At 41.2% G+C, this 14,826-nt stretch overlaps 1 protein-coding gene across 2 annotated transcripts in view; it reads left to right on the top strand.

Annotated features, from left to right (window-relative positions):
* The first annotated feature begins 2,676 nt into the window (after nt 1-2,676).
* UBTD2 (ubiquitin domain containing 2) overlaps nt 2,677-14,826 on the top strand; it is a 60,384-nt gene continuing 48,234 nt past the window's right edge. The window contains exons 1-2 of one of the 2 annotated variants that reach the window (XM_059416561.1): nt 3,057-3,145; nt 12,263-12,436. Coding sequence is in view for 1 of the 2 variants with exons in the window: in XM_059416560.1 (XP_059272543.1) it covers nt 3,076-3,145 (70 nt within the window). In the remaining variant the exon portion in view is untranslated. Of the gene's footprint in view, nt 3,146-12,262; nt 12,437-14,826 lie in introns of both variants that reach the window. The other variant, XM_059416560.1, reaches the window with a different exon arrangement.

Raw genomic sequence — 14,826 nt, 5'->3', positions numbered from 1 at the left:
GATAATGTCCTCAGGGTCCATCCATGTTGTCACAAATGGCAAGAGTTCATTCTTTTTCATGGCTAAATAATACTCCACTGTGTGAATCAATCTCTCTCTCACATTTTCTTTATCCATTCAACTACTAATGGGCACTTGTTTCCATGTCTTGGCTCTTGTAAATAATGCTGCATACATTTTTTAAGTTAATGTTTTCTTTTCTTTTCTTTTTTAAAGATTTATTTGTTTGAAAGAGAGAGCAAACACAGAGGGAGAGGGAGAAGAAGATTCCCCACTGAGCAAGGAGCCCAACACAGGGCCCAATCCCAGGACCCCGGGATCATAACCCGAGCTGAAGGCAGATGCTTAACCGACTGAGCCATCCAGGTGTTCCAAATGTTTTCATTTACTTTGGATAAATACCCAGAATTGGAATTGTTAACTTTTTGAGGAACCTCCATACTGTTGTCCATAGTGGCTATACCAATTTAAATTATGCACTTTAAATTGGTGAGATATACAGTATATGAATTCTATCTCAATAAAGACATTATAAAAAATAGAGAAACAGATACATACACACATACATGGGTGCACAAAGAAGACACTGTTATCTATAGAAGGTCTTAAGTGGATTGAGCCATGCATTAAGTTTAAATAGGTGATGTTAGACATGAAGTAGAGGAGAGTTAATAAAGAGCCCCCACAGAGTTTAGAGCATTGTCACTGGCCCAGTTTTACAGGTGAGGAAATTGAGCTGTATAGAAATTCAAGGTCATGTAGCTAGTATAGAATGGAAGCCAGATTCCAACCCAGGAAGTTGATAGCAGAGTTGGGGCCCTTAATTGCCACATGACTCTCTCTCCTGGGGACTTGTGATTCTGTTCTAAGATAGAAGCAAGGTGGAGAATACTCATAACTGAAAATCTCCCCAGTGACATGGCTCTCTCTTCCTAGGGCAACTCCTTAGTGCTCATCAGAAACACTCATCACTTGGGTGCCTATCATCTGTTTAATAGGCATTGTGAAAGTCTTGGTTTCTGCAGTTTCTGGAGCAAAATTCAGGACAAAGCAATTCCTTTGAAGATACTCAACATGCAGCTTCTCTCCTTCAGGGAAGTGATGAAGTGATGTCTGTCTGCCAATGTGAATACTCAGTTGAGAATGATCAGATAGAAGAGGGCTTTGTGACACAGTACCTGAATGTCAGAGCAACCTCTGAAAACTCATAAAAACATGATTGTATAGAAGCTTTTTTGAATTTTCATGACTAGCCAGGACAACACGAATTTGTCAGTATAAATTTCATATAGCAGATTTCTATTTCTCACCAGACATTTCTGTGTTTTTATGTAAGCATAAGATTTGGTTTGTCAAACCCTCATTTGTATGATTATCAAATAAATACAAGGACAGAAATCTTTCTCTGCCTTTTGAACTATTTATGTGAACGAGATACCCATGTGTGAGATAATGCCAAGTCAAAGGGTATGAACATTTTTAAGGTTCTTGATCCTTGTTTCCAAATTACTTTGCAAAAAGATTGAACCAATTTACACTCCCACCAGCAGTGTATGAAAATACATTTAAATGCAAATTCCAAGCTGCAGAGTCTCTTTCTTAGGTATTTCACTTAAAATTTTTTTAATGCTAAGCAAAAGCCGACCCAGGATGTTAAAAAAAGAAAGTCTGATATAAAAATGGAGCAGATAGTTAAAACAGTTTGGGCAGAAATAAGCTTTATAAAGGCCCAAGCTGGCTGATAAAAATTTTAAGGCATCATAGCAGAACACAATTCTGAAGGGACCATTAACAATTTGGCTTAGATTAGGATAGCGACCGCCAAGAATGTCGGGCGTGGTCCTTGTACCAAATTCCAGTTTAGAAAAAGCAGAGGATTTGATTTTTTTTTTAATACTTCATTTTGTTCTAAAGACGATTTAAGATACCTAAAGGGAAGATCTTGAGAAGTAGCATTGTATTTGAATAATCAATCCCGTGAAGATGAAATGAACCCACGCCCTCCGAACTACTCCGCGCTTATCTCTCCATGGAATGCCTCGCCTCTGTAATCCGAGTCCAGCCTGCAACCACAATGACCGCCTGCCTCTACGTCTAATAATGGGGCACAGTGATTTGGGAGGGGGACTTGGGAGCGGGGCAGGCAAGGGGAAGCGCGTACCCAACCACTGAATTCTACACAAACCTCAAAGGTTCTGGCATCTCAGCCTTCAGGCAGGACCTCCTACCCACCTCCGCCAGTTATTTGGGAACCAGCCCCGTCCCCGCCTGCAAGGCTTCTTTGACTACTTCTCAGTGCCCCCTCCGACCCGCTTCCCCGAGAAAGAGAAAGGGCTGACGCCCGAGGAGGAGCCACAAACTCGATTTCACCCCTCTCCGTTTCTCCTTCCTCACTTTGTTCCTCCTTTCCTGCTGGCTCTCCCTTCTTCCCTTTCTTTTCTTCTTTGCCTATCCCTCCTCGCCTCCTCTCCCTGCCTCTTCCCCCGGACGGATCCCCGCTTCGCCTCCGCTTCTCGGGCTCAGAGCTCCCCTCCCCTCTCCTCCCCACCGCCCAAGCTCTCCGCTCGCGGCCCCATCCCGCAGCCAATCAGCGCACGGCCTCCCGCGGCCCCGCCCCCGCAGGCCGTTCCGGGCGGGCCCGGCGGAGCCCAGGCCGCGGGTGCGGAGGGCGGCGCCGCGGGGCGGGGGCCGATGGGGTCTGGAGGACGGGCGGCGCCGGTGCGGGGCTCGCCTGGACGCGGGTGTGCGGAGGTGTGAGGGGGCGAGGCGGGCGCTGTGGCCCGCCCGGGATGGGCCAGCCCTGGCCTGGCGGGGCCGAGCCGGAGGCGAGGGCGGCGCGCGGGCCAGGCCTGCCGGGCGGGCGGTCGGGGGGCTGAGGTAGAAGTGGGCGCGGAGGAAGGGGCCGAGCCTAGGCGGTGGGTGGAGCGGCGAGGGGGGCGGAGGCTGGGCCGCGGCGGGCGAGAGAAGCGCCGCGCCTGTCCGGGGCTCGGTGGCGGCGGCGGCGCCTGAGGAGGCAGAGGCGGCGGCGGGCCGGACGAGCGCCCGGAGGTGGCGGACGAGGCGCCGGGGGCCCCCATGGGCGGGTGTGTGGGCGCCCAGCACGACTCCTCGGGCAGCCTCAACGAGAACTCGGAGGGCACCGGAGGTAGGTGAGCGCCAGGGGGCAGCCTCGGCCCCCCATTGTTCCCGGCCAGGCCCGGCCACCTGTCCCGGCCCCTGCGGGCCCGCGGGCCGCGCGGCCGGGGCCCCCGCGCCCCTTTGTCATCCCCTCCTCCACGTCACTCCCCGCGCTCCGCTTCCGGCCGCCCCGCCGGCCGCGGGGTCGCCCCCTGCCCTCCCGGCCCCTGAGGAAAGTCCTTCGCACGCCGGGGATGTAACCCTCGGCCTCTAGACCCCACCGCCTCGGCTCGGGAAACTCGGACCAGAAACTGCCTTTCTTGGCCACCTCACTCCCTCCCCAGCCCGTTTAATTATTCAGGAACAGGATGGCGGCGCTGGGGTTGCAGAAAAGCGAATTGATGGGGGGGGGGGTTGGGGAGGGGAGCCTAATGCATTCCCTCCGACGGGCCCCGCCACATCTCTCCGCACCCTTCCTCGTTCAGCAGAGTTGGCTGGTCTCAGCTTTCCTGAGTTTCAGATGACAGCTGCCCTGGTTGGTTCCAGTTTGGCCATTTAAACCTGCAAGTTTCTGGAGCTTGGCCGGGGAAGTCTCAAGTGGCCACACGCATTATTTTAAGGAGGGGTTGGGAAACAGTCCGCCCGAGGAAAACGTGGCTTCTTGCTACAGCGTGCGGGTGCTGGGCCAGTTTGCAGTCGGGGTGGGCTAGTCAAATTCCTATCCGCCTTACGTAAAGGAAAATGTGTAGGATAAAAGCACAAATACAAGAGTCCGACTTAGCTTCGTAGGATCAGTACTTTAATAAAAAGTTTTCTAACACGGAACGCACTTCTGATTTATCGTAAATGGTTTGCTGAGGCGAGCTTTCTTATTCAGTCGGCATTGTAGTATAGCGGTGTAATAAGAAAATTAATTCTACCTTGGCTTAAATGATCGTTGCCTGAGTCCACTCTGTAGCTTGTGTAGAGGGCAGAATGTTTTAGTGAAAGAAGAAACAGCTAGGAATAGCAAAGATGACTGTGTTGGTTTTGTTCCAACCTTCTGTTAGATGTCTTAGAATGTGGGGCGTATTTATAAGTTCCTCAACTGAGTCGTTTGGAGATGAGAGGGTCTACAACTTTTTCTTATACTAGCTTTAGACCAGTTGCTTGCCCTCTCACTTGAGCTCCACTTATAAACTATACCTAACATTTGGCTGATGAATTTCCTGAATTACATGATATTTTGCCATGCCACCTCATTAAAATCTGTGGGTTTCCTGTATGATTAAATCCTGGGCAGATAGTTTAAGAGTTCAGTGAAGTGTGTCTTGAAAAAAACTTGTATGTGCAAATGGTATTTAATAGTGCATTTCATGTCATAGCATTATTTGGTGGCGCATTAACAGTGAGATCCTCAGTGATAACAAAGCAGGAGATAAAAAGGGTATGATTTTAAAACAGCTCTGGGGTGAGGTCAGATTGGGGGGGGTCACAGTGATTCTGCCTGCAATTGAGGTGATCACTAATGGTACCAAAATATATTAGTACGTGCTATACGTAGTGTTTAGTTTCAATTAAATTTGATTTTTTTGCACTCAAAATTTGTAATAAACATCTTTCCCTTCTTGGTAATGAACTTGAGCCAATTTCGTTAAGCCTTTTGGTAACCTGACTTATGACCAGCCAGGCATTATTAGTATGGGTCTTTAAAAGCATGAAGTCTTAGCTTCTGATAATTTACTGCCAGTGGTGTCTAGTGAGATAGCCCTAGTATCAGTTTCCTTGAGAACTGAGTTCTCTGGACTTTAAGCTGTGCTGTACCTTTCCAAAGTAAAGTTTAGAAAAAAGAAACACCAACTATCAAACCTCCTTATTTTCTCCTGAAGAGGAAGTATGGGCCTCATGTAACTGGGATGGAGGAAGGAGCTGTGTGGGATAAAAGGATTGTTTCTGGAATTTAATTGTGGAAGCCTTTATTTGTCATTATTGTCATGATAGTTAAGAGTTAATTGTGGCTTAAAGGAATTAGCTCAGATGAGTGTTTCAGGTTAACACATTAAATAGTTTTTGCTTTTATTTTAGGTTTTTGTTGAGAAAAGAAAAACTATTTTTCCTAAGCGTCTTGGCACAGATCATTCGCTTTTCAAACATAATAGTTCATAGTTTTACTCAGGATATTTGGGTTATGAAAAATTCTTTTATCAACATGAAGTAAAAATAAAGTCTTCTGATGCTTTTCATGACCTTTCTAATTACATTCACAGTGTTATTGAATGTAATGTGGAATCTCACCATTTTAGATTGATTTGACTCTTGAGGATTAGCTAGTCTTAGTAAAAAAAAAAATGACTTTTTTAAAAACCTTTTTGGTTGAGATACTGTACTTTCCCTTTCCCTCTGGATCTAAGTCTCTTATGTATGCAAGTTAGTTGTGGTACATGAGAAAAACTTCCTTACTTGGTGATTTACTTCTTTGAAGGAATTTGGGAAATTTTTGCAAAAGACCTTAGGATACGGAAATTGCTTAATTTACATTTTAAGATTTGTGTTACATGTTATTTTGGAATCATTTGTAGTATTTTCCTCTGGTATACTTTGCCTAGAATTGTTTGTAAGTTTGAGTTTTTTAAATGCCTAATTTTCATCAAGACAACTATATTATATACATTATATGCAATTATTTAGCAGTTCACTCCCAGCTTCCATGCTCCTAGAACATTTTTTAACAGCATATTCTATGTGGTTCTCTGCCTTATTATAGTGATACTGTGATGCTGGGGTTGGAACTGAGGGCCTTTAGACAAGGCTTTATGTTAGTCCATGGCATTGGCTAATGAATTAAATCTCATGATTTAAAAAAAAAAAATGCATGACAGGGCATCTGAGTGGCTCAGTCGTTAAGCTTCTGCCTTCAGCTCAGGTCATGATTCCAGGGTGCTGGGATTGGGCTCTCTGCTCAGTGGGAAGCCTGCTTCTTCCTCTCCCACTCCTTCTGCTTCTGTTCCCTGTCTTGCTGTGTCTCTGTCAAATAAATAAATAAAATCTTAAATAAATAAAAAAATTATATATATGTGTGTGTGTGAGATTAGTTGAGAGAGCTAACTAGCTTTTTTTTTTTTTTTAAATTCACCTCTTTAATGAACACAATAATGTACAAAATAGGTTCTTACTTTCTGGGTTTGTCATTTATTCTTAGGTTCAGTAATATCCCAAGAGGACTAACCCTTGGTGGTCATATAAGTTTCCAGGTTTACAGCAGGATAACTGACTGCTGTGCATTCATTTCTTTATTTCAGAATGTCATGAGAATATCGTGGAATTTTTTTGGGTATTCATTTATAGCAACCTTATAGTCTACCTACTTGATTAACGGTAGTTTTTGAGTAATATTAACTACCATTTACCCAGTATTTGTTATGTAAGAAGTGTTGTGCTAAGTGATTATTTTCTCATTTAGTCTTCAACAACTCTGGGAGTTGGATAATATCTCTATTTTATGGATGGATTGAAGCTGGGAGAAATTAAATAACTTGCTTAACATCACATAGCTTGCAAATAGTCAGAAACTTGAACTCAGAGCTGTACTAAAAAATTTCTCTTTTTTTCCGGTTTCATTTTTTAGCTTGTGATACAGTACATATAAAATTTGCCGTTTTAACCATTTTTAAGTGTATAATTCAGTGGCATTAAGTGTATAATTCAGTGTGCAACCATCACCATTATGGATTTTCAAAATTTTTCATCTCTCCCATTAGAAACTCTGGATCCATTAAGCAATACTGCTGCTCCTCTCTCCCAACCCCTGTTAACTTCTAAATCTAGGTTTTGTCTCTATGAATTTATCAAGTCTAGATATTTCATATAAGTGGAATAATACAATATTTATTCTTTTGTTTGTGGTATATTTCACTTAGCATAATATCTGGGTTCATCCAGTGGTAGTAAATATCAGTACCTCATTGTTTTTATGGCTGAATAATATTCCATTGTATGTATATACCACATTTTGTTTATCCATTCTACTATTGATGGACATTTGGGCTGTTCCTACTTTTTGTTTATTATAAGTGGCTATGAACTTCAGTGTACAAAGAGCTGTTTGAGTCCCTGTTTTTGAGTCTTTTGGTTATAATATACCTAAGAGTGGAATTGCTAGGTTATATGGTAATTCTTGCTAGGTTAAATGGTTTACCTTTTGGAGGAACTGCCAGACTTTACCACAGTAGCTGCATTGTTTTACATTCTAGCAGCAATATTACATGTGTTTCAGTTTCTCCATATGTTCACCCACACTAATCTCCCATTTTTAAAATTATAGCCATTGTAATCGGTATGAAGTGCTATCTCACTGTGGTTTTGGTTTGCATTTCCCTAATGACTAGTAATGTTGAGCATCTTTTAACATTCTTCTTGGACATTTGTTTATCTTCTTTGGAGAAACTTCTGTTTAAGCCCTTTGGCTATTTTTTAATTGGGTTATTTTGGGTTTTTGTTGTTGTTGTTGGTTGTGGGAGATCTTTATATATTCTGTACATTAAATCCATGTCACAGGGATGATTTGCAAATATTTTCTCCCATTTTTAGGTTGTCTTTTTACTTTTTTCCCCCCAGGGGGCATCTGGGTGGCTCACTCAGTTAAGCATCTGACTCTCATGATTTCAGGGTCATAAGATCGAGTCCTGCATCTGGCTCTGCCCTTGGCAGAGTCTGCTTGTCCCTCAGTCTCTGCCACTCCTGCTGCTCCCCTTCTCCCCTGTCTTTACACTCTCTTGATGATGTCCTTTGATACATAAAAGTTTTTAATTTTAATGGAGTCCAATTTATTTTTTCTTTTGCTGCCTGGGTTTCTAGTTTTTGTTTTAAATGTATTTAATTCTTCACTGATGGAGAAAGAATAAATCTATAACCAATAATTCACAGTCTAACTTAACTAACAATTTGCTTTCTTAACTATGAATAGAAAGCTGTTTTAAGTTTCTTTTCTGTATATGGGGATAAGGTTGATTAGCAATGAAATGCTTTTTAAAAAGTTGATGAAAGTAATCCATAAATCTACTTCAACTTCTTAATCAAGAGGTAATTGTTATATTTTCTGCACAAGTATTTTACAATCAACAGGCATTGAATACCCACAATATGTTGCTCTTGTTCCAAAAAAAGGAATCATGATCTTATTTCTTGAGTATGCCAAAATCCTTTTTTAGGAAAGCATAATAAAATATGCATACATGAAATAACTATAAAACACTATGTAAACAGATAAATATACCATAGGATAAACTGTGCAAGTCCTGAGGGAATAAAAGAAAGTAGTGATCTCAGCTGCTCAAAGATATGGTCCCTGGACCAGCAGCTTTGCAGGAACCCAGGAATATGTTAGAAGTACAGAATCTCAGGCCCCACCCATGACCTAATAATTTAGAATCTGCATTTTTAACAAGATTTTCAAATGGTTCCTATGCATATTAAAGTTGGAGAAGCACTGATACAGGATTGCTTATAGTGGAAAGAGACTAAATGGAGGAACCCAATAGGAAAAAAAATGACATGAGTTGGTAATTTATTGGATATAAGAATACATAAAAGAAAATAAAGTACAGACAGTCCCCTGACTTATAATGGCTCACCTTACAATTATTCTGTTTTAGAATTTTATGATGGTACAAAGTGATACATACACATTCAGTAGAAACCATACTTCACGGTTTAAATTTAGATCTTCTCTGTAGCTAGTGAGAGGTGGTATGAGACTCTCTTGTGATGCCGGTCAGTGGCAGCAAGCTGTAGCTCCCAGTCAGCTATGTGGTCATAAGGGTTAGCAACCAATAGACTTACTATTCTGTTTTTCAGTATAACATTCAATAAATTTTATGATATTTGACACTTCAGTATAAAATAAGCTTTATGTTAAATGATTTTGCCTGACTATAGACTAATGTAAGTGTTCTGTGCACATTTAAGGTAGGCTAGGCTAAGCTTTGATGTTCTATAGGTTAGTTGTATTAAATGTAATTTCTTTTTTATTTTTGAAGATTTTTTATGAGACAGAGAGAGCGAGCAAGAGGAGAGGGAGAAACACTCCCTGCTGAGTGGGGATCCCGATGCGGTTCTGGATCCCAGGACTCTGAGATCATGACCTGAGCGGAAGGCAGACACTTAAACAGCTGAGCCACCCAGGCATCCCTTAAATGCATTTTTAACTTAGGATTTATAGTTTTCAATTTATGATGGGTGTATTGGGATGTAACCTTTTATCATTCGAGGAAGATCTGTAATCCCGTATTTGTGAATCTGGATAACCGGGAATATTGAGATGGCCTGGCAGATTTTGGGGAATAAGAAAGAGCTATCTTGGGCAATCTATAGTTTGCCTTTCAGTATGTTAAGGTTTAGCTGACAGAATTTTTAAGTTGGGACATCATGTTGGATGGTGCAGAAGTTTAGGTATGGACCTCCTAGATAATCAGGTTATGAATGTGGATTTTGGAGTCAGCTGGGGGAGGTTGACTGAAGGTATAAAAATAAATGACTACTTATAAGTAAAAAGGGAAGGAAAGTACTAAGAATTGAGTTGTCAAAATTTCATAGAAGATGGAGAAATGAGGTGATTACCTCTAATCAGGGCCTGACCATACTAGATGGTCAGTATTCTCAATTTTGTTGAATTATTGGGAAACAGGAAATCAGTCCTGTCGTCTGCCTTTGAAATTTATAGATCTGATTGTATTTGAACACACCATTCTTAACAATTTCAGAAAATAACTTGGTTTGTTAACTTATTCTGGTGTGGTGTTTGCAGAAATTCTACCTGTAGTTTATTACAACCAAACTCAAGATAGACTTCTTGAGCATTCAACCCCAGAATATTCCATTAGCTCTTTTTTTTTTTTAAAGATTTTATTTATTTATTTGATAGACAGAGATCACGAGCAGGCATAGAGGCAGGCAGAGAGAGGGGGAAGCAGACTCCCCGCCAAGCAGAGAGCCTGATGTGGGGCTAGATTTTAGGAGCCCAAGATCATGACCCGAGGTGAAGGCAAGAGGCTTTAACCCACTGAGCCACCCATGCACCCCTCCAGTAGCTCTCTTGAGTTTAGTGTATGTTAGAACAAATACATTTCTCCACAAAAACCTTGTTTGTTTCTTCACCAAGAATATCATTGTCTCCTCTTTATGTATTTTCAGTGTTCCATACTACACATCATCTAATGAGGCGGTTTACTGAATTTTCTTATGCTTCTACTCTTAGGACTGAGTCTATAATTAAAAAATGAAGCAGAATTGAGCATGAGGAGGACTGAAGATTCAGTCTGTGCTTATCCCAAATGTAACAGTGGAAGTAAAAATTTTTCATATTTTCAGCGTTGGTAGCTCTGAGGCTTTTATAAGCAGAGTGCATAAAATTTTATACCAATTGGAGAGAGATGTACTGTGAAATAGGAGGTATTTCCTTTTTTTTTTTTTTTTTTTTAAGATTTACTTGAGAGAGAGAAAAACAGGGGAAAGTGGGGAAGAGAGAGAGAGAGAGAGAAACTCTAGCAGACTCCTTGATGAGCAGGGATCCCGATGTGGGGTTCAATCCCATGACCTTGAGATCATGACCTGAGTTGAAATCCGAAATTCTGACACTTAACTGAGTCACCCAAGCACCCCAGGAGGCATTTACTTGATGTAAAGTAGAAGGTGCTTGATTTTACCAGGAGGAGTAGATCTGTGGGGAAAGACCTAAAGGAAAATAAGGCAGCAAGAAGCTATAGTTTGGAAATACAGTGGAATTCTGGGTAGGTAAGTTTGGTAGGTTATGAGAACTTTTAGGTCCGGGGTGCTACAGTTGGAAGATAGTAAGATATGGAGAATGCTCTTTGGGATGAGATTTAAGCACTTGAATTTATATTAAAAATTGACATGGGATGTTGTAGCCCCTACTGAATAAGCTACCTTCTGTTGGGCTAGTCCCCTTTTGTTCTCAATTTTCTAACATATAAAGGGTTGATGTTTCTTCCCAGTCAGTATTGTCTTGGAATTTATGTTGGAATGGCATTTTTTAAAGATTCTTGCTATGGATATTAAACGGACTCTTTTTTTCACCTCTGACTGTATTTAGAAATCATTTGCTAGTACCGTATGCTATGAATAGAATCTTTTAAAATCTTTAAGCCATTAGAAATGATGAGGATCTTCATTCTTCTGATTTTTTGATAGCCCTAGTCTCTAACACCTCTCAATTTTAATAGATGGATTTTATTTTTAAATTTATCTGATTTTTTACTGTAAATGCAAAGCTTTGGCAGCATCTTGCTAGTAGTACTATACTCAGGTGAGCCTTCTGATAAGAATGATTATTGAGGGGACACCTGGGTGGGTCAGTGGGTTAAAGCCTCTGCCTTCAGCTCAGGTCATGATCTCGGGGTCCTGGGATCGGGCCTGCATCAGGCTCTCTGCTCGCTGGGGAGCCTGCTTCCCTTCCTCTCTCTGACTGCCTCTCTGCCTACTTGTGATCTCTCTCTCTCTTTCTCTGTCAAATAAATAAATAAAATCTTTTTTAAAAAAGTGTTTATTGAGTGTTGATCACTTATAATAAGGAACTTGTACTGTTATATTAATAAATCAATTAATCTCTCTTGTGGTTTTTGACCAAAACACATTCTTCTCTTGTTTCTTTTTTCCTTTTTTTTTTGGACAGAGAGAGATCACAAGTAGGCAGAGAGGCAGGCAGAGAGAGAGAGAGGAGGAAGCAGGCTCCCCGCTGAGCAGAGAGCCCGATACTGGACCCGATTTCAGGACCCTGAGATCATGACCTGAGCCGAAGGCAGCGGTTTAACCCACTGAGCCACCCCAGGCACCCTCTTGTTTCTTTTTTTTAAGGATTTTATTTATTTGACAGAGATCACAAGTAGGCAGAGAGGCAAGGGGTGGGGGGGGGGGAGAGAGAGAGAGCGAGCAAGCTGAGCTGAGAGCCCGATGCGGGGCTCGATCCCAGGACCCTAAGATCATGACCTAAGCCAAAGGCAGAGGCTTTAATCCACTGAGCCACCCAGGCGCCCCGTCTTCTCTTGTTTCAAGAAAGCATTAGGTTGACTTCATTTAGCAACATGATCATGTTAATTGGGCATGATGATCAATTTGCTGATTTAGTGATTCTCTTCATTTTTCCTTACTGCAGACCACCTGAATGGTTTATCTTCATTTGGTGGACCATTGCACCTGATTCTTCCCGCCGCCCCTCACCATCCCTACCCAGCTTTCTGCTTCTGCTTATCGGGCATACTAGGCTACCAACAAGCTCCTCATGATTCACTGGTAGTTCAAGGACCATAGGTTGAGACTTTACTAACGCGTATGTACTTAAAGATGCATGTGTGTTGGCCAAGAACAATCAGCATGTTTTCACCTTGCATCAGCTACTTTGACTTGCAGTCAGTAAGAATCAAGTTTGTTTTTGAATATATTCCATATATTCAGCTGAGCTGTTAAATATTGCCGAGTATACATTGGGCGTTATAATGACATTTTTTGCATGTTTTCAATAAAACTTTTAGGCAGTTCCATTATAACTGTGTTTTCAGAAGTGGAATTTCTGTTGAAGTTAGACGTCTAAAGAAAAAAAATCTTAATGTGTCAGAATCATTTTAAGTGAATTTTACTTGAGTGTGAGGAGGTCTTGATACACATTTGTCAAAGACTTGACTAAATAATGAGTTAATGATTTTTGGACTTTTCTGATCAAGTCCTCACAGGAAACCCTTTAAATAATTTTTTGCATTTCCTGGAATTGGCTCCTAGGTATAAGCAAAAGCAGACCTATTTGGGTCAGTTCAGATAGTTTCCGTGCTTTGGACTATGTGACTTCATATCAAAGGGGCAGATCTAGACTCAGATCACTCAGTTATGCTTTATGATAAACTATCACTTTTAACTCAGGGCAAACACTGTTTTTTAGGTGAGATGCTTCCTGAAACTTTTAAAAATAGCCAGCCTCCATTATTTCTAATTGCCAGCACTTGAAGCTAACTATAAACAGATACAAATAAGACCTGCTCTATGATATCAAGTGGATTATAGTCTAATGGAGGAATCACATGTTTAATTAGGAAAAGTTTTACAACGAAAAAATAATATGGAAATTCAGGGAGTAGTGGGGAGCAGAGTCAGAAAACTTCACTGAAGAGGTGGTATAAGTAGTTGGTCTTAAAAGAGAAGAAGCTGGAAGAAAAGCAGAAGGTCATCTTGTATGCAGAGGAAATTACTTGTATAGAAATATGAGAAAACATGGCATCTGGGGGGACTGGCAAGAAGTTTGTGGATGGGGTAGGTGAAATGTGAAGTTATTTAAGTTATGTTATCAGATTTTTGAAGGCAGAATTGCCATAATTAATAGACCAAGTTGGGAGACAGTATAGGTGATACTATTTAAGTGGTTTTTTGTTTTTGTTTTGGTGCATCTAACAAACTTTCCCATTTAACGCTGCATTCTGAGGTTATTTTATATAAAATTGTGATGTACTAAGTTGTTACAATCTTTAACAGATTTTTATTCTTTTGCAGTTTTTAATCATATTTTCACATATTAAGTGTAAGAAATGTGTTTAACTTTTTTTTACATGCACGAGGGGCACCTGGCTGGCTGGGTCGCAAGAACATCCAGCACTTGATCTTGGGATCATGAGTTCGAGCCCCATGTTGGGTGTAAAGATTACTTTTTAAAAAACCACACATACTCCGGCGCCTGGGTGGCTCAGTGGGTTAAGCCGCTGCCTTCGGCTCGGGTCGTGATCTCAGGGTCCTGGGATCGAGTCCCGCCCGCATCGGGCACTCTGCTCAGCAGGGAGCCTGCTTCCTCCTCTCTCTCTCTCTCTCTGCCTGCCTCTCTGCCTGCTTGTGATCTCTCTCTGTCAAGTAAATAAATAAAATCTTAAAAAAAAAAAAAAACCACACATACAACTTTTTTATTGTATGTGTGTGTTTGTCTCAGATCAGTTTTTGTCTCTTGTGTCTTAGTTTTCTGCCACACGGGAAGAGTTTGTGCTAAGATTGTACAGACCTGCATCAGTTTTAATGTCTTGAGAAAAGGCCTGCATTAGCTGTGGTACTTTGGGCTCAGTTTCTTACGTGGTTAAAAGAAGAAAATGGATTAAATCATTGTCAAGATTATATCTAATTCTTCTTTTAAAGATTTTTAATGACAATTTTCAGGCATATTGAAAAATTGAAAGACTCTTAACACAACAAATGTTTGAATACCCATCAGTTGTGTGTGTATAAATATTTGCTTAAATGAGAGTACAGACATCCTGACACTTCAATATACAAATACCATTATCACTACTAAGATCTAGTCCTTAATCAGAATCTACCAATTATCCTCAGAATGTCTTGTATTTATAGCTATTTTTTAAAATTGTATTTGGTATTTATTTGAGAGAGAGGGAGCACAAGCAGATGGAAGGAAAGGGAGAAGTAGCTCCCCACTTATGACCTGAGCCAAAGGCAGTTGCTTAACCAACTGAGCCACACAGGCGCCTCTTTTATAGCTTTTTTTTTTTTTTTCCAAATTAGGACATATTCAGCATTTAGACATTGCATTTGTTTTTGTCTCTAATCTTTTTACATCTTGAACAGCTCCTCCTCTTTTCTTCCCTGTAACACTGATTTTTTTTTTTTTTGAAGAGTATTGTAGAGGGGTGCCTACACCCAGTGCTCATTACATCACATGCCCTTCTTAATGCC

This window comes from Mustela nigripes, chromosome 12 (assembly GCF_022355385.1).
Source record: "Mustela nigripes isolate SB6536 chromosome 12, MUSNIG.SB6536, whole genome shotgun sequence".
NCBI lineage: Eukaryota > Metazoa > Chordata > Mammalia > Carnivora > Mustelidae > Mustela > Mustela nigripes.
This window is presented reverse-complemented; position numbering and strand designations above follow the sequence as displayed.